General features: G+C 41.9%; 1 protein-coding gene across 1 annotated transcript; it reads right to left on the reverse strand.

The window, feature by feature from the left end:
• Positions 1 to 9,548: 9,548 nt before the first annotated feature.
• tm2d1 (TM2 domain containing 1) lies at positions 9,549 to 18,112 on the reverse strand (the record flags this gene model as incomplete). Its single annotated transcript, XM_008305599.1, has 5 exons — positions 9,549 to 9,841; positions 11,893 to 12,039; positions 14,702 to 14,775; positions 17,746 to 17,837; positions 18,004 to 18,112. Coding segments are annotated over 4 exons (386 nt in total), but the record flags the coding sequence as incomplete, so codon positions are not given.
• Positions 18,113 to 18,276: the final 164 nt, after the last annotated feature.

Below are 18,276 nucleotides of genomic sequence, written 5' to 3' on the forward strand. Positions count from 1 at the left end.
GGAATCAGTTTAAAGCAGCAGGTCAAAGGCTGCTGCAGTGATTCAGGTGTGATGAAATAAAAACGTGTGAAACTTTCTCTGTGTCTTCAAATTTTAAGATATTTTTGAAATATTTCTGTGCTGTCAACGGGAGTTTTCCAGTTCTGTGGTTCGCTGCTTGAAACTCTGTCAGAATAAACAGCAGGACTCTTGAGACAGACGACGTCTATTCTAGCTGATGTCCAGACCAGGTGAGTCCTGCTCCTCCTCCTCACCTGTCTGGACCTCCATGTCGCCCTCTGCTGGCCGTCGCTGCGCTCATGGAGACGGACAGTTGACAGAATGAAGTGTGAAGATGTTTCGTCCTCTGCTGTGGACGATAGATCGGCTCTGCTCACCGAGCAGCTCATGCACACACACACAGGTCCTCATGCATGAGCACACACATGTTTACTGATCAGCCTGTAATGAGGCAGCAGCTGCTTCCTGGTTGAAGCTCATCGATCAGGACGTCATGTGACGAAGCAGCACCACGGAGCAGAGACATAAACCCAGGACGGCCATGATGGTGAGAACTCTGATGTCCAGGTTTCAGTGAACGTGTCTCTGATGTCTTGGTTTGTCTTCTGATGGAGGCGACACTCAGACCTCAGAGGTTCACTTTGCTGCTTGAAGAGAAGCTGAACATTTGAACACAACGGCAGGAACTCCAGTCTGCTGGGTTTGTTCAGGGTTTTTGTAGTTTGCATATTTTTGTGTTTTTGTGTTATTTTTTTGTGTCTTTGTGTTTGTTTTGTGTCTCTTTGTGGTCATGTTGTCTCTGTGTAGTTATTCTGTGTCTCTTTGTTTTTGTTTTGTGTCTTTGTGATGCTGTTGTGTGTCCCTGTAGTCAGTTTGTGTGTATTTGTTGGCATATTGTGTCTTTTTGTGGTCATGAATTCCTGATCATTCTGAAGGATCCCTGACATGGTGACATGACGAACACGCTGGATCGTGTTTTTCTGGCCGTTCTGACCCACAATCCTTTGCAGCAGCTACACAAGACATTTAAAAACAAGAACAAACAGGTGAAAGCTTGAAGCTCCGTCGTCCTCATAGTTTATTACAGTAGAAAATAAAACCATGTGATCAGAAGCATCAGGTAAACACCACCTGGATGTACCTTCACTGTGAGAGTCTGTTTGATGATGTTTCAGCTTCAACATCAACTGTCTCGTCTTTCAGCCACAACAGCTCAGGAACAATAAAAACACATTCTGTTGAACCGTGACTGGCTGTAGTTTGATCAGTGATCATCACAGAGTCTTCAATGAAACCATAAAAATAAAATAAATATAATGATTCCAGTTAGAAACTCTGGATGTTTCTGATGAACTTTTTCTCTTTAAACACTCAACGGCTATTTTAAATGATGAACCAAACTTTACCTGTAAAATAAGAAACCAACGTATATCCATGATTTCTCCAGCAGCGCTGCACAACTCTGAAAGGTTCGGTTCTGGTTTTTGTGTCACCCAAAGAGTTTGAGGTTTAGCGCCGCCTCCAGCCACACCTGAGCCGCCCACCTGGTGAGAAGGAGAAGGAAGACGACCTGGGGAATGGTGGATCTCTGCAGGTGAAGCTAAAGGAACAAGGAGGCTCCATCTTCAGCAGGTGCCTGAGAGCTGCTTCAACCAGATGAGATGATCCTCACCGTCTGATCCAGGTGGGTCTGGGTCCAGTTTGGGTTTTAACTTGATTTTGAACTGATTTTAGAATTGATTTTGTTCTGAATCTACGTAGTTTTTGATTTGGCTTAAGACAGGTCCTAGATTGGTTTTAGGTGAGTTTTAGTCAGGGTTTGATCTGGCTTTACACTTGATTTTGGACTGGTATCATATATATTTTTAGACTGGTTTTGACCTGGTTTTTGGCTTGATTTTGGACTGATTTTAAACTGGTTTTGGACTTGGTTTAAGACTGGTTTTAACTTGATTTTGAAGTGGTTTTAGAATTGATTTAGGACTGGTACCACACTGGTTTTAAGTAGGACTTTGGACTGATTCTAAACAGTTTTTCGACTTGATCTAAGACTGGTTTTAGACTGGTTTTAACTTGATTTTGAACTGGTTTTAGACTGGTTTTAGACTTACCATAAAATTAGAGCCAGCATGGGTTTACATTAAGCCTTCCTCTATATTGTTGGTGGGAGAAGAACATTCAGATGGTTTGCGACCCAGAACAGCAGCGGTTCTGGTTCTCCCAGTGTTGACCCGTGAAGGCCGCACCAGTCGGGGAGGGATGAACAGGATGTTCCTGGTTAATGAGGGGCTGCTGGGACACGCTGGGCCCAGATGAGGCCACGGCTGACGGACTCATGGCTGCAGGCGGTGCTGCGAGCCGTGGAAACCAGAGTCCACAGGAGGCTGCAGGTAGAAAACATCTGAGCAGCAGCTGGACCTGGGGAGGTTCAGACGGACGCCAGGATGTTGTTCTGTTGGACTCACGCTGGTGTTTCTGCTCAGTTTTACATTTTTAATTCTTGTCTGCATTAATTCAACACCACAGTTCAGTTTAATCACACATGCAGCTTTAATTAGAGACGTTCTCCACAGCTTCATGTTTACAGATGTTTCATTTGCACTCATCGCGTTCAGTGTGAGTTGCAGTACTCGAATACTTTAAATACTCCAGTACATTCAGCCCCACCAGCTGATCGGCATAAAGGAGATGTTTGACTTCAGGGTTCTGCTCAAACTTTTCCTGCCAGAGCTAAAGTTTCCTCTCGGTTGGCGTCCTGCTCTCATCCATCCACGCCGCCTGGTAACCACGGTGACACCGCCTAACGAAGGACTGCGGACACGCCCCCCCGATTCCCCCTCAGCCATAATGAAAGGCCAATTAGAGAAGAGGATTAAGGCGCTCCACGTCCACACACAAATTAGCATTAATCAAAGAGCCATTGTGTGTGTGTGTGTTCACGGTGAATAGTGATGAGCTCCAGGCTCAGTGTGAAGTCGTATAATTGCTGCTGGTGTTTCTGATCGATACCACACCCACCGCCGGGCTCGGCCAATGGGAGCAGGCCTCCAGCAGGCGTGTGTGTGTGTGTGTGTGTGTGTGTGTATGTGTGCGTGCGCGTGTGTGAGTGTTTTAACAGCAATGTTACAAACTCTGAAAGTTGCTCAGGATGAAACAGGAGCTGAACTCTGCGGTGTGTTCAGGTGTTCAGTGTTGTTCATTAAAGTGTCGCTGTCAGCTGATCCCATCAGACTCACCTGCTGCAGGTATCGTAGGTGAGCGTTGAGTCAGCAGAGGAGGGAAGTTAAAAACTCGCTGTGCTGCTGTTGAACAATCGCAGGACAAAACTTGTTCAGGGTTGACGTTGGACTGGTTTAGAGCGGCTTGGACTTGGTTTTGACCTCACTTTAGACTTGAGCTTTTGTTTTAAATCTATTTTTTGAGCTTTTTGCCTTATTTAGAGAGTGGAGATAGACAGGAAAGGAGGGAGAAGATTGGGGAGAGACCTGCAGCAAAGAGCAGGATTCGAACTCACAACCGGGGAACAATAGCTCCTGTTTATGAGTCGCAGCTCAACTCGGTGAGCTAAAGGGACGCCTTAGACTTGCGTTTCAACTGGTTTTAGACTTGTTTCGGACTGGTTTTGAAGAAAAAGACTTGCCACCTTCTAACTGTTTTCAGCCTTTACAGCAGCAGACTGTGTCCAGTCAGAGAAGGGCTTCGTTCTTATTGGCTGTTCTATAAATTCAGATTGTGTGTAAACGTCCCTTCCGACTGTTCCTCCATCAGTAGCGGCACCGCGGAGGAACCAAACACCAGGAGACAGACTTATTGGAAACAGGTTCTGACAATTAAGCAATAAAACCTGAAGCAGAAGCTGAAGTTACGTCCGGTAGTTACTGAACTCTCCGTGTTGCTGTGATATCTGGCTGCTGTGGTTGTGCAGGTAGATTCACCTGCAGCAGGGTGATGATGCCGCATGTATATATAGTAGACATAGTTTAGCCTGATGCTAACTTTACAGTCAGAGTTGTTCATGAAGCTCATGAGTTCGTCTGGTAGGAACCTGACACGCTGCTGCTTCTAGTTCAGTTTTCTTACTTCAGTCCTACGTTGCTGTTTTTAATTTTCTCTTTGTCACGTCCAAAATGTTTTACTGGAGCCATGTTTGGACGTTCTCACATAAACATCTCGTTTAGCTTCTCTTTCTTCTGTCTGTGCTGAATATAACAAAGACACAAACTGACTCAAGAGTAAAGGAGGAAACTGACTTTTTAACCGACTGTTAAGTGATGGACATGTTAGCGCCCCCTACAGGACGCTCAGCTCAACACAGCAGCCGTGAATTTTTTTTGTTCCCTCAAGTTTCAGTAAAACATCAGCAGGAGTCTGAATGTTAATGACTGAACCAGAATCAGCTTTAAATCACAGCCAGAAACAGAACAGGAGGATGAAGAGGAGGAGGAGGAGGATGAAGAGGAGGAGGAGGGGGGCTGGGCTCCTCCTCAGGGAGATGTCGACCTGTCAGAGTAAATGTCTCCTCTGCTGGGAGATAAAATCATATTTAAAGATCAAGCTTTAAATCCTGACCTGCTCTTTGTTTGAAGAACCTTGAAGGAGACGCAGGAGGAGGAGGAGGAGGAGGATGATGATGATGATGAGGATGATGATGACGAGGAGGAGGGTTGTTAGCTCTTCATCACCAAACTCCTCCTCAGATTCAGATAAGGTCATTTATTTATTTCAGATAAATAACTGCAGGAACGTCATGTCTGCACATTTCAAGCTTTTGGTTCAAGTTGAGAAATGTTCGGTGGCTCAGACTGACTGAGTTCAGTTCAGTTTAGATCAGATGTGCAGCTCTGCAGTGATTCTTTCCTTCCAGTGGAACCAAACCAGGACTTCACCTGAACAATAAACCTGAACGAGCAGACAAACATCAGTGAGTTTCATGACTAAAGCTGCTGGATGCAAAAATGTGGAAAAGACAAAGAAGTAGAGGATGTAGGAGAAAATAACTTTGAAGTGACGCAAAACAACGTCAGGGAAACAAAACGGCATTGAAGAGACGCAAAATGACGACACAGATGCAAATCGGATGTGGAAAGACACAAAACAGCTAAAGAGATGTAAAATAACTAGAAAAAAAAGAAGAGATGAAACAGCTAAAACAATCATAAAGAGATGCAATACTAAGAAATACTGAACAATGACAGAAATTTAAAACGTTCTACATAGAGACACAGAAGACGACAAAGAAACACGACGTCCAGACAAAAAGCAAAACTTTGACGTGTAAAATGACTGCCAACACAAAGAGACACACAGTGAGAAAAACTGTCTCAGATACAGAATAAAACGACACTTTCTGTCCGTCTGGAGGTTTTCTTCTCCTCCTGATGCATTCAGGGACTCAAACATCAGGTCGTACATTCAGTTTTCTGTCTCAGAGGAACGAATCTGTTGTGACACAAAGTCATTGTTCAGAGCAGCAGACGATCCTGTTTGTTTTCAGGTTTTAGAATAAAACTTAAATGATGTGTGAAAATTAAATCACACACACACACACACACTCTGTGGTGCAGCTGAGCTCTGACCGACCGACTGTGAATATTGAACTGACTTATCTGGTGACACACCAGGCCTGACTGTCCAAATTAACACACACACACACACACACACACACACACACACACACACACACACACACACACACACACACACACAGGGATTATAGCGGATCCCACAGCTCTGGGATTTCTTTATTTAGGCAGCGTACACACACACACACACACACACACACACATACTTAGGACACACACTTCTGTCTCTGTGAGGACCCTCATTGATGTAGTACAAATGAAGGCACCTGAACCAAAACCCTGGATCTGAATCTGGACCCTCAAGCAGCTGGTTGAAGGTCTGACTGCACAAAATGTCCTCACTTCTGAAGCTAAATCTCACAGTGGTCCTCACAGAGATAGACAGAAAGCAGCACACACACTGCGTGAAGCCTCCACCTTATCGCCAAAGTTTCCTCCTGCGCTTCGTTCCAACCGACGCAACTGTAATTTCATGCCCTCTGTGTTTCCTGCAGCCGCCGTGTGAGTCTGTGTGTGTTTCATTGTGTGTTTGCTTCAGTGTGTGTGTGAGCGCGTGCAGGTTTAACCCCCTTGTCAGCCACTCACATTGTAAACCCGGTTGATAATTATTCTAATGTTTTGCGCAGCTACAAGACGAACACGAACAAATTGAACAAACAGTCACAAAAAAAAAAACCCCAGTAAAAGCAGCCGACCAATCGGCAGCCTCGTCCACTGACATGCAACAAGCTGCAGTTCCTCTCATGTCCACCAGGGGCTGCTGTCATCAAACTCAGGCTGAGGTTAATGAGAAAACACTTAATTTTTTCCTGTACATATGAAATCAAAAGTTGGGTGTGTCTGAGAGCAGATTTTATTAATTCTGACGACGTTCTTTGGTTTTAATCAATCCCATTCTCATGGTTGTTGTGCTGTTGTGTGGTTAGTGAGCGACGGACAGTTGAATATTTTAGCTGAAGCGGTTCCAATCCTGGTTTTGCTTTCGGAAGTCGTAGCTTTTCTTTTCTGCAGCTGAGTTTGTCAGATTTTCATCTCTATCAGTTAAAATTATGTTTGGAGTTCCTCAGGGATTAATTCTGGATCCTCTTTTGTTTATATTTTGCTGCGTACTGGATAAAGTCACTTATCAAATCACATTTTCGGAGCGTGGACTCACCAGACCACATTCAGTCAGACACTAATCACAGTAAACGCTGTTGTTGCGCTGCTGTGCCGTCAGTTAAGCGTGGACAGACAGATGACTTTTTTCAACTTAAGTGGTTCTGATTCTGGTTTTGCTTTTGGAAGTCAGAGCTCCTCCATTTTTTCCTGCAGCTGAAGGTTTTCTAGCAGAGATTGTTAAATGATATTTTGCATTTAAACCAGCTAATCTGAGGTTTGGAGTTCCTCAGGGATCAATTCTGGATCCTCTTATTTTTATTCTGCTGCATGCTAGATGAAGTCTTGTATTAAATCACATTTTCAGAGCGTGGTTTTAACACTAGCGCACACAGAAATAATTTCTACCCATCAGAAATTTAAATCCACCCGGAGTTCCTCAGGGATCAATTCTGGACCCTCTTGTTTTTACTCTGCTGTTTTTAGAGATAGTTGTACTACTAACATTGCATCCAGCACATATACTGAAGTAAAATTGCAGTAAAAATAGACTTATCATAAAGTTGATGCAGCAAGTGTGATTAATAATAACAAGAAACGTTTAGTGAATAATTTCAAGAGCTGGAAAGTTGTCCTGCAAAACTACGGGTGCGTTCACAGGTCGAAGCAGCTGAAAGAACCACCGGATGGATCTTCATGCTCTGGTTCTGCTTTTAAATCTGCAGCAGCTTCAGGTTCGTCTTTATCTGCAGAAAGTTTTCATCGAAACCCTCCAATGTTAAAGAAAACGCTGCTCTGAAGTAGACTTGATGTTCAGCTGCAGCAGCATCATTTTAACCCTCTGGGCCTCAGAATCCCACCAGCAGGATTTAGAGGCAAGTTATCTTCAGAAAATCACCAAAACGACAGCATTTATCGGCCTGAACAGGAATCATAGTCAGACACCCGGGATCTTTCTGCATGGAGTCTCCATGTTCTCCCGTGGGATCTCTCCGGGTTCTCCGGCTTCCTCCCACAGTCCAAAAACATGTTGAGGTTAATTGGTGATTCTAAATCGTCCATAGGTGTGAATGTGAGTGTGCTTGGTTGTCTGTCTCTAAGTGTAGCCCTGTGATAGACTGGTGACCTGTCCAGGTGAACCTGCCTTCACCCTGAGTCAGCTGGGATAGACTCCAGCCCCCCATGACCCTAGTGAGGATTAAGGTGTGTAGATAATGGATGGATGGAATTCTGAGCTCCACAACGCAACTGATTCTCCACAGTTTAGAGGTTTCAGATGAACTGCAGCAGTGTGTTCACAGAGAGGAGACGAGGATGGAAACTAGTTAGAAATGTAAACAGTTAAATATCTCCAGTATGTTGTGAACATGTGGAAACCTGCTGATTCCAGGTTTTCACATTTTATTCTGTCGAGTTGCAGGACTTTATTTGCTTCCTCACTTTGTCACATCGCTGCGTTTCTGTGCCTGTGAAGTCTGTTTGATTGTGTGTTCCAGGGCTGGTGTGTCGTTACGGTTGTGTTTGGATTGTCGTGTTCAGAACCTTTCTGGTTGTACATGATGGTGGTCGACGTGTTGTCAGTGTTTCTGAGTGTTGCACAGAACACACTAACACGACTGTCAGGTGGATCAGAACCAGTCGGGCTTCAGTCTGCCTTGTGTGTCTGTTGTGACTGTCGCAGCTGTGAAGAAGACAGATTCAGTTCAGTTTGATGGAAACATCTGAGAGTCACAAATTTTTATTACTTTTTTTAAAGTTGTTTTTTGGCCTTTTTATTGTATAGGACAGTCGAAGGAGCGACAGGAAAGTGGGGGAGGAGAATGGGAGAATGGGTTACAGCAAAGGGCCATGAGCGGGATTTGAACCCATGGCCGCTGCATTGGACACTATAGCCCCTGTACATGGGTCACCAGCTCAACCAGGCGAGCTAAAGCGGCGAGCCGAGAGTCACAAATTTATAAAGAAAACAACCGCAGAGACCGAAGCAGTGTGTGTTAGAGAGTGTGTCTGTGATGGCTCACCTTTAACCCCAGGAGATACTCATCAGGACACACACTGACACACACTCTAACACACACAGTAACACACTCTGACACAAACTCTAACACACTAACACACACAATAACACACTCTGACATACACACACACACACACACACACACACACTCTAACAAACTGACACACACAGTAACACACACTGACACTAACACACACACACACACACAAAGAAAAACACACTCTAACACACACACACGGTCAGACACAGTAACACACACTGACACACACAAACATAGTAACACATTGACACACTCTAGCACACACTGAAACACACACACACAGTAACAGACACACGGTCAGACACACTCTAACACACACAGCAACACACACACACACACACACACAGTAACACACACGCTAACACTATTGCTGCTGCAGCTTCTCTTCGACCTGAACTGTGAGTCCTGTGAAGCGTGTTTCTCCTCCATAATTGAATTTTGATGAAAGCCACATGGCTGCTGCGAACCCGACGAGGAAATACGACGAGACCAACCACACACACATTTACACACACACACACACACACACACACACACACACAAACACTCGCTGCTCAGAATTAACAGAGAATCCTTCGCAGCTGCAGCTGAAAGCGTTTTTTTTTTTGTAAATGAGGAAATAAAGTCACGCTGATGTTTTGTTTTTAACTCCTTCTGTTTTCTCCTCCTCGGTTAAAATCCAGAACTGACCCTGAACCTCAGACGTCGTGTCTTCATGGTAGACATCATCCTGGTAAAATAGTGTTAGCAGTTAGAAGACATAAAAGAATTCTAACTAATAATGACACGACACAAAATAATGAGTCACGTGTAGATTAACACAAAAAAAACTTTATTTACAACGTCATAACTTAAAGACAGAAATGGTCCAGTGAGGGTTTGAGGATCAGAAGCTTCAGTGAACAGAACGGAAAGCAGGTGAAGACTCAGAGATGAAGAGCAGAGCGAGTCCAGACATCAGGCTCCTCTCAGTGCCTCCGGGTTTATAATCTTCCTCCAACAAGAAATCAAATCATTTTTACATGTTGTTTGATGAAAACTTAAAGTGGACACGAGGAGGTTGGTCAGCTGTCTTCTCTGTATTTACAAGGCTGATGGAGAAACCTGCAGACACAGAGAAGATCAGTTCAACGTCAATGAGCAGCTCAGTGGGAAGGTTTGGTTCCGTTCACGTGAGAAATTCTGCTGAAACACTTTCAGTTCAGTTTAGTTCTTTTCCTTCTGCTGCCTGTGTAAGAAACTTTAAATATCTATTATCTGAGGACTCCTTCTGCAGATCTTCAGAGATGCTTTCAGGACGTTGTGCAGCAGGTTTCTGATCCTTGGCGAGGTCAGGAGCCTCTGAAGGCCTCAATAGAAGCTTCAGCTGTTCTGCTTCAAGTTCTGAACTCTGATTCTCTCCTTCGATCTGTGAGATGTTTGCTGAACGTTTCATCTACTGCTCCACCTTCAGTCTCCAAACATGCATTTAGTGTCTGAGCAGGTTTCTGACTGCAGACGAGGACGCTGCAGAAACATGATGCACGCGACAGCAGAGTGTCTACTGACGGAGGGAGAAGAGACGAGTTTCTGAGTTTTTAAATGAGTACGAAACCAGCCTGATGCAGGTTTCTGACAGAGTTTGGTGGAGCACTGAACATGGACACGTGTCTGCTGATGCACGCAGAAAATGAGCAGGTTTTAGTAAAGAGTAGAAAAAAATTCTTACTGTTTAGATGAAAGACTGAAATTTTCTGGTTTCTCGTTGGAGTTTGGAGTCGTGGGCGACACGACAAGCATCAAAACTTCTGGACCTGAGTTTTATCAAAGTGTGACGGCAGCTTAATGTAGATTTCTGACTGGAGTTTGATGTTCAGATCGTAGACGTGTAAAATCACCAAAACCTTGTTGAGAGGAAGGTGAAGCAGTAAAATGTGCAGGCTTGAGACTGGAGGTTTAAACGGCTCAGTCTGATCCACATGTTCCTTCTGTCTCCCTGCAGCTCGTTCAGTCATTCAGTTTGATCTGAAGCTGAAGCTGGAAACTCTGATGTCTGTTTGCAGCCTCAGTCAGCTGCTTGTTGAGTTCATTTATCAGCTCTGAGCTTCGATCGGCTCCCTGATGGATCCTAAAGGTTCAGTTAAAGCCTCCATTTTTGGGTTTATTCAACGAGGCAAACTTTAGATGATCCACAGATTTCAGAAATCTCTAAACTGTAGTTTGAGTGCAGTGAGCCTTTAGGAACCAGGCGGTCGGATTTCAGCTCTTTTATTCCCTCAGAAACCTGCTGCAAGGTGACTTTACTCTGATATTTAACTACTGTGTCCTCAGAGGCCGGAGTGTCTCAGAAAATTCATTTCAGGACATATTTTCATTTATTTAAGACACATTTTAAAAGTGTGACAGATCTGAGGAGAGAAAACCAGAACAGGACTTTTATTTTAATGTCTGCTCACTTAGGTTCTGTCCTTTGTGTCTGAACCAGGAGAAAATATCTCATATTCATATTGGATTTAATGTATTTCAGTCCTTCAGTTCAACAGATTTCATACATGTGACGAACTCATGGAGAGTTAAAGTTACACCAGGAGGACAACCTGGATTTATAAAAGCAGCAAACACACAAACTCTGGATCAAAATTCTTTTTTCTAATCAATAAATAGTTTAAGCCTGAGTCTAAACATCGATCAGAAGCTGCAGTTTGAAATTAAACGGAGCTCAGAGCTTCAGTATCTTTATTTCCTCCTTGACTTTTGGATGTTTAGTCATAATTCTAATCTTTTATCTGTTCATCACTTCTCCTCTTTCTTCTGTCTGCTGAGCTGCTCTGATGTGTTGATGGATCAATAAAGTTGATCTTCATCTTTGACATCATCCATCGTGATCAATAACGGCAGGATGACTCAACGCAAACACGAAGCACGACTCAGCTACAGCTTGGCAGAAGATCTTCAAGTTACATGTGTGTGTCTGTTTTTATTTTGTGTGTCTTTGCGGTTGGTTGTGTGTTTTTGCGGTCACCTGTTGTGTGTATCTGGTTGTTTTGTCGTCTTCTAGCTACTCTGAAGTCTGTTTTGTTTTTTAGGAATCAGAACTGAATCCATTCAGCAGATCTGGTGACAAGTTTACGGTTTGAGGATGAATCTTGAGGGAAGAGGCTGATGTCAGGACTCACAGCGTCGTCGGAGTGTCCAGGTGAGTGCAGGCGTGTTCACAGGGACAGGTGAGGCTTCCTGTAGGTCTGGTTGGTGATGGACAGACGGGTCAGTCGGGCTCCGTAATAATCCACAATGTAGTTTGATCCGTCAGCTGGACCCACAATCTGCAGAGACACAACACAGCGACAACTTCTGTTTAACTCTGAGCAGCTCCTGTCTCATGTTCCTTTACCGAGGTTCATAAAGTCCTGCAGCTCTGTGGAACCAGAAGAACCAAGTTTTGAAGAATATATTTTTTAAATGAGACTAGAATAAATAAAGTGATTTTGATTAATTATCAGGATTTTCAGTTGAAAACTTGATGTTTTTACAGTTTCTGGCTGATAAATGGCCTCGTTTTGGGGATTTTTTAGAATAACAAGCCTTTAAAGCTGCCAGCAGGTTGGTTTCAGATGTTAGATTCTTGTGATGTTAAACTGTGGTGACACATGGTGATTAATTTAAATGTAAACGAACTGAATATAATCATAATCCTCTAAAGTTCAACATTAACTCTGAGTTTAGATGATTTTTAGGTTCCAATTAAAACCAGCAGTGACTCTGTAGTTACAGATGATATTTAGAAGAAATGTATTTAAAAGAAATAATTTCATTTTCCTGAACTTCTCACATCAGAGAAGCTATAAAAAGAGAAGATGTTGCTTATCTGTGACTCGCCAATCCATCAGTAAACTAACTCTAAGCTCAACATTGTGATACTACATCAAAACCCCGTTAGGTCACGTGTCATTTAAAAGAATCATCTGTTGAACCGGATTCTGCATAAAACTACAGATTTTGTGCTCTCTTGTGACTCTCCTGCAGCCAACAACCATGTGATGTGAGGACCTTCAGCAGAACGAGGCTGAACTGCAGGCAGTGTTCCCACGGAGCAGGCAGGAGACGAGTTTGGAGACAAAATAAAAAGGTCAGATATCTATACATTTCTACATGTTGTTCCCTAAAGACTAAAGAATAAGAGAGTCTCTGAGGACGTCTCAGCCGGAGGGTTAATGATCACATTAACTGGAGGTAAAAACCTCTGATCCGTCAAACCCGTCCAGGTTTAAACGGACCATTAGTGCGACCATCCATCCGTCCTTCCTCCCCGTCACTCCTCCAGTGATGGATCTCCAGCCGCTATTATCTAAAGCGCCTCGGCAGGACGGAGCGATTCGTCCCTTCACCTCCGGCTTCCCTCCTCCATCCGTCTGCTCAGTCCATTAGAAGCTTCTGGAACATGATTCATCCTTCAGCTGCTCGATGGATGGATGTAAATAATAAGCAGAGAGCTGTTTGTTCATCAGCTCGCCGCTAAAACTCGAGTGGAGAAGATTCCTGAGAGCAGCGACTCTTTGAACGAGCGGAGAGGAAACGGCAGCTGATGAAAGAGTCCATTATTCTCATTACTGATTAATCTGCTGATTCTTTTACTGTCTGATCCATGAAACTGAACATAACAGTGAAAAATCTAAATAGCATCCAGCAAAAGGTCACTTTTCTTCCTCTTGATTTTCTTCACGTTCAGTTTTAAACCCCCGAATGTTGAGATCTCTGTGATGGAAGACATTTAAGACGCTGAAACCTTCAAGTTTTTGGCTCATATATTTGAAAAATAGCTAAAAAATGAAATTAATAATCAATAATACCGATGCAGATGCATTTAATGTCCACTGACTGAACGTGTGGAGAAAAGATTTTCCAACTGAGTTGTTTGAAATATATTTCAGTTTTAGTTTTAAGACATAATTATATATATTATTTGTATATCAGTTATATTGAGATATATTTCAGTTGTTGTTATATTTTGTATTAGTTATATTTAGTAAGAATATTTTTTATTAGATACATTTCTACGTCAGTTATATTTGATATGACTTATAAGTTATATTTATTCTGAACAATTATTATTCATTCATTACATTTTGATAGACTTAAACTTTGTTTATTTGTTATATTTACTAATATAATGACTATATTAAGATATATTTATGTTTCTGTTATAGTTCATATGAGTTGTCAGGTATAATTATTAAAAATATTTATATTTAGATGGATTTTCAGTTGTATTTGATGTTATATTTCTTATGAATAATAAGTTTCAGTTAAATTTTAATCGTTGCATTTATTAGGAATAATATTATTACATCTACATATATTTGCGTTTCTTATATTTTAATATTTGTTATTAGTTTCAATCATTATGAACAATATTATTTATTAGACTTGGATGTCTTTGAGTTCCAGTTATATTTATTATATTAGTTTCAATCGTATTTTTTCATTAGATCAAGATATATTTAGGTTTTGTATTTAATTTTGTCCTATGATGACAATTTAAACAAACTTAAATGAATTAACGGCAATAAAACTACAAATTAATTATTAACATTAATGAAGTTCATATTTTTATTTGTTTTTTAACAGATTGGAAAAACAATATATATGTTTAGACAGAACCATGCTAATGCTTCATGCTAAGCTAAGCTAATCAGCTGCTTCATGTTCAACAGAACAAACTGTTTTCTATCAAAGGAAACTGAATCCTGCCTTTTAAACAAACTCAAAACATCCTGAGTTCATTATTCAGACGATTCATCAGTTATTTAAACACAGAATTTACTTAAATGAAAAATACTTTATTCATCCCAGAAGGGAAATTCAATAAAAAATTAAATTAAACTAATTAAAGTAAAGACATAAAGATGAAGAACTGTGAAGCTCATCAGCTGCTGGTTTTTAGGGTGGACCGGTACTGGACCGGTACCAGACGGGTCTGAGACTCACCTGCATGGCGATCAGTATGAAGTCGATCAGCGTCCCGATTCCACAGAAACCAACGGTGCAGAACTTCAACAGTCCTGAGAGAGAAAAGCGGCGGTGAGTCGACGTTAGATAAAGAGCATTTTCAGCAGCAGCAAGTTTCTATGAATCAGAGTTAAAACCAAACGCTGAGAATCAATAATCAATCATCAGAACTTCTATGATTCAGTGCATCAGAGGTCCAGAAGGGACTTGAAGGATTCAAAAACTGTAGCTGGCTACAAACAACACCTGAAGGTTTCTACAAAATCCCTGAGAAGCTTTCCTGAGTTCAAGATACAGATCAAGACATTTGTTTAGGACTAGTTTTTGTTATTTTGGACAAAGTTCAAACATGTTACATTTAGACTCTAAAATGACTCAAGAAGGGTCTAAAGTGACTTAGTAAGTGTCTAAAACGACTCAGTGATGGTCTCACCATCCAGTCAGTTTGGACAATGCATCCTGATCATGGACACGTTGTGACTCATGTTGTTCTTTTTTTTTTTTTTTTTTGGCTGTTTTTAACAATTTTTGTGTTGCTTTGGACTAATTTCTAGTTGATCAAGAAACATTTGAGTTAATTTTGGCCAAATTCGGAGTCCTTCTGAACATTTTCTAACTTGTTTTGGACAATTTGTGGCTCAGTTGGAATGACGAGGTGAACCATCATCACTATTAACCATTTAGTTATAAAAGTCAAACATGTCGGCGGTCAGACAGGATGTATTATTTATTTTATTTATCTTACAGTTTGATAAATGTTCCAGGAGGATGATTTGTATAAAAGTCTTTTTTTTTTATTTCATAAAGCTGCGGGGAGATCGATGTGCATGTTTGTCCTCATTTCCCTAAATTTATATGAGAAACGTGAAGTTAAACTGACTCACAGACACAGTATTATATTATATAGATTTACAGTAATAATAGTAATAAATGTGTGTTTTGCATCATGTTTAAACTGCCATGTTGTCACAACGACCGTAGAGATTATTTTCAGTCAGAAGTGTGTCGAAGACGCAAAACAGTCAGACTGATGTTCGCTGAAGGACTTCCTTAAAGTGTTTGATTTCAGTGAAACTGCAGAGAAACATCACGACGCATGTTCGAAAGCTGCAGAAACACTAAAAATCCTCACAGTCAGAGGAGCTTTTGCATTACGCGATAAAGATTCTATTGTGTCCAGCTGTTGTAGAGAAGCTTCACCTCAGACATTAACAGTAAAAACCCTCCAACTGTTCCCACATTTAGTGTTTTCAGCCGTTTTGTTTGTGTGACCGACGCACAATAACAACACAATAATAACAGAGAATAACAGTTATGATTTACACCACAAGGACCAGTTTTTGTCCTTTAATGAGACACCTGCAGCTCGACAAAGAGGCTGGTGTGAGTCTGTGTGTGTCTGTGGGTCTGTGTTGTGTAGCTGGAGGGCGTTTGGCTGCAGGGCTGCTGCTCTGATCAACACCTGTCCTGGTTTGGCTCAGGTCAGTCCGCGTCCAGCCAAGTCACATTTATTCTAAAAATGAGTTTCAGGCAGTTGGTTTCAGAGCAGATCTGATGAAATACGAACATTTAAAGTGAGCTGAACAAGTTTCAGGTCTGAAAGGATCATTCTGCTTTAGTTCAGTTTCACATTAGTGTGTCTGTCGTGTCTCTGTGGTTTTAGTTTGACTTCACCTGTGTCACAAACGAGGGCTAAACAGTGTGTTGAGCTGATGGCAGCTTTCCAAAAAAGCCTGATTTTTCCATGCATGTTTTTTTGTTTTCAGTCTGAAAGGAAACAGAAACGAGAGATCTACTGCCCAAAGTGAGTTAAAGTTTGTTCAGAATGACTAAAATGGTGTCAACAGTGACAAAACCTCGTCCAAAGCAACAGAAAATCTGTCTGAAATAGCAAGAAATCATCCAAAACCTGGATGTTGTCAATTATTACAAATTCATGGTGTCAAAAATGGTCTGATATGACTTCAAAGTTGTCTAAAACAACAAAAGAAGGTCTAACCTGACAAGTCCTTGTTCAAAAATGGCTCAAAATTGATCAAAACTAACAAAAGTGTCAAAAATGACTCACAAATTATCCAAAATGGCAAAAACTGGTCCAAAATGTTTTAAACATTGTCTAAAATGACTCAGTAATGGTCTAAAATGACTTAGTGAGGGTCTAAAATGACTTAGTAATGGTCTGAAAGGACTCAGTAAGGGTGTAAAATAACTTAGTATGGGTCTAAAGTGATTCAGTAAGGGTTGAAAGTGACTTAGTAAGCATCTAAAATGACTCAGTAAGGGTATAAATTGACTCCATAAGGGTCTAAAATGACTCAGTAACGATCTAAAGTGACTTAGTAATGGTCTAAAATGACTTAGTAATGGTCTGAAATGACTCAGTAAGGGTGTAAAATGACTCAGTAAGCATCTAAAATGACTTGGTAAGCGTCTAAAGTGACTCAGTAAAGGTCTAAAGTGACTTAGTAAGAGTCTAAAATGACTCAGTGATGGCTAAAGTGACTTAGGAAGGGTCTAAAGTGACTTAGTAAGGGTCTAAAGTGACTCAGTAAGGGTCTAAAATGACTTAGTAAGGGACTAAAGTGACAGGAACTTCTCCTAATTGATTCAGCATCTGTTTAAATGACTATTAATTGTCCAACCTTACAAAAAGAGTCCCCAAAATAACTTGAAATTTGCCAAAAATGTCCCAATAATTGTCTGAAATGGCAGAAATGGCCCAACATGACTCTTACATGTAAACAAAGCAGCGGATGAATATGTTGGTGATCAGGTCGGACAGAATGTAGATCTCTGATGCAGTTTGTCTGATTTCTGTTTTCTTTCAGTCAGACTGAAAACTGAAGATGATTCATGGAAAAATGAGGCGTTTGAAGCTGCAGGGAGCTTTGTGTTTGTATCAGCGAGTCTCTGAGTCTGCTGACTCACCTGTCGTCCCACCTCACCTCTATCCACACCTCGCTATGATAAAACTGACGGGGCTGGCAGCCAACGCTAGCTGAAATAATAAAGAGTGTTCGTACCGAGAGCAGGATATCCCAGATAGAAGCGATCGGCTCCCAGCCAGCCCAGAAACAGAGACAGCGCCACGGCCACCTTGTAGGAGTAACCGCTCCTGAGACAGAAACAGAGAGACAGAATCACTCAGCGTTACATCCAACCACGCCTAAAACACTGCAGCGGAGGAACAAAAACCAGCAGCCGACACGTTACTGTCTGCAGGAGGCTGCGAGTGTGGTTGTGTGTCTGTGTTTGTGTGTGTCTGTGTGTGTTGCACTCACACGTTCCTGCAGGGGATGGTTTTGTTGAAGCCGACCTCCTCCCCGCTGAACCTGAACTCCGTCCCGTTGGAGAGCCGACAGCTGATGTTCGGAGCTGGGAGGCACTCCACTGAAAACACACAACCACAGACACACACGCTTCTATATGAAGTAAATCACTGAAGCTGGTTTGCAAACACATCAACATTTTACTCTCCTGAGCTTCTCCTCGTGTTGCTCTGTGTTTCTTAACCAAAGCTGCCGTAATGAATCCAGTAGCTGTAAATTAATCTC

This window comes from Stegastes partitus, unplaced genomic scaffold, assembly GCF_000690725.1.
Source record: "Stegastes partitus isolate 25-593 unplaced genomic scaffold, Stegastes_partitus-1.0.2 Scaffold2560, whole genome shotgun sequence".
In the NCBI taxonomy this organism is placed as follows: Eukaryota; Metazoa; Chordata; class Actinopteri; family Pomacentridae; genus Stegastes; species Stegastes partitus.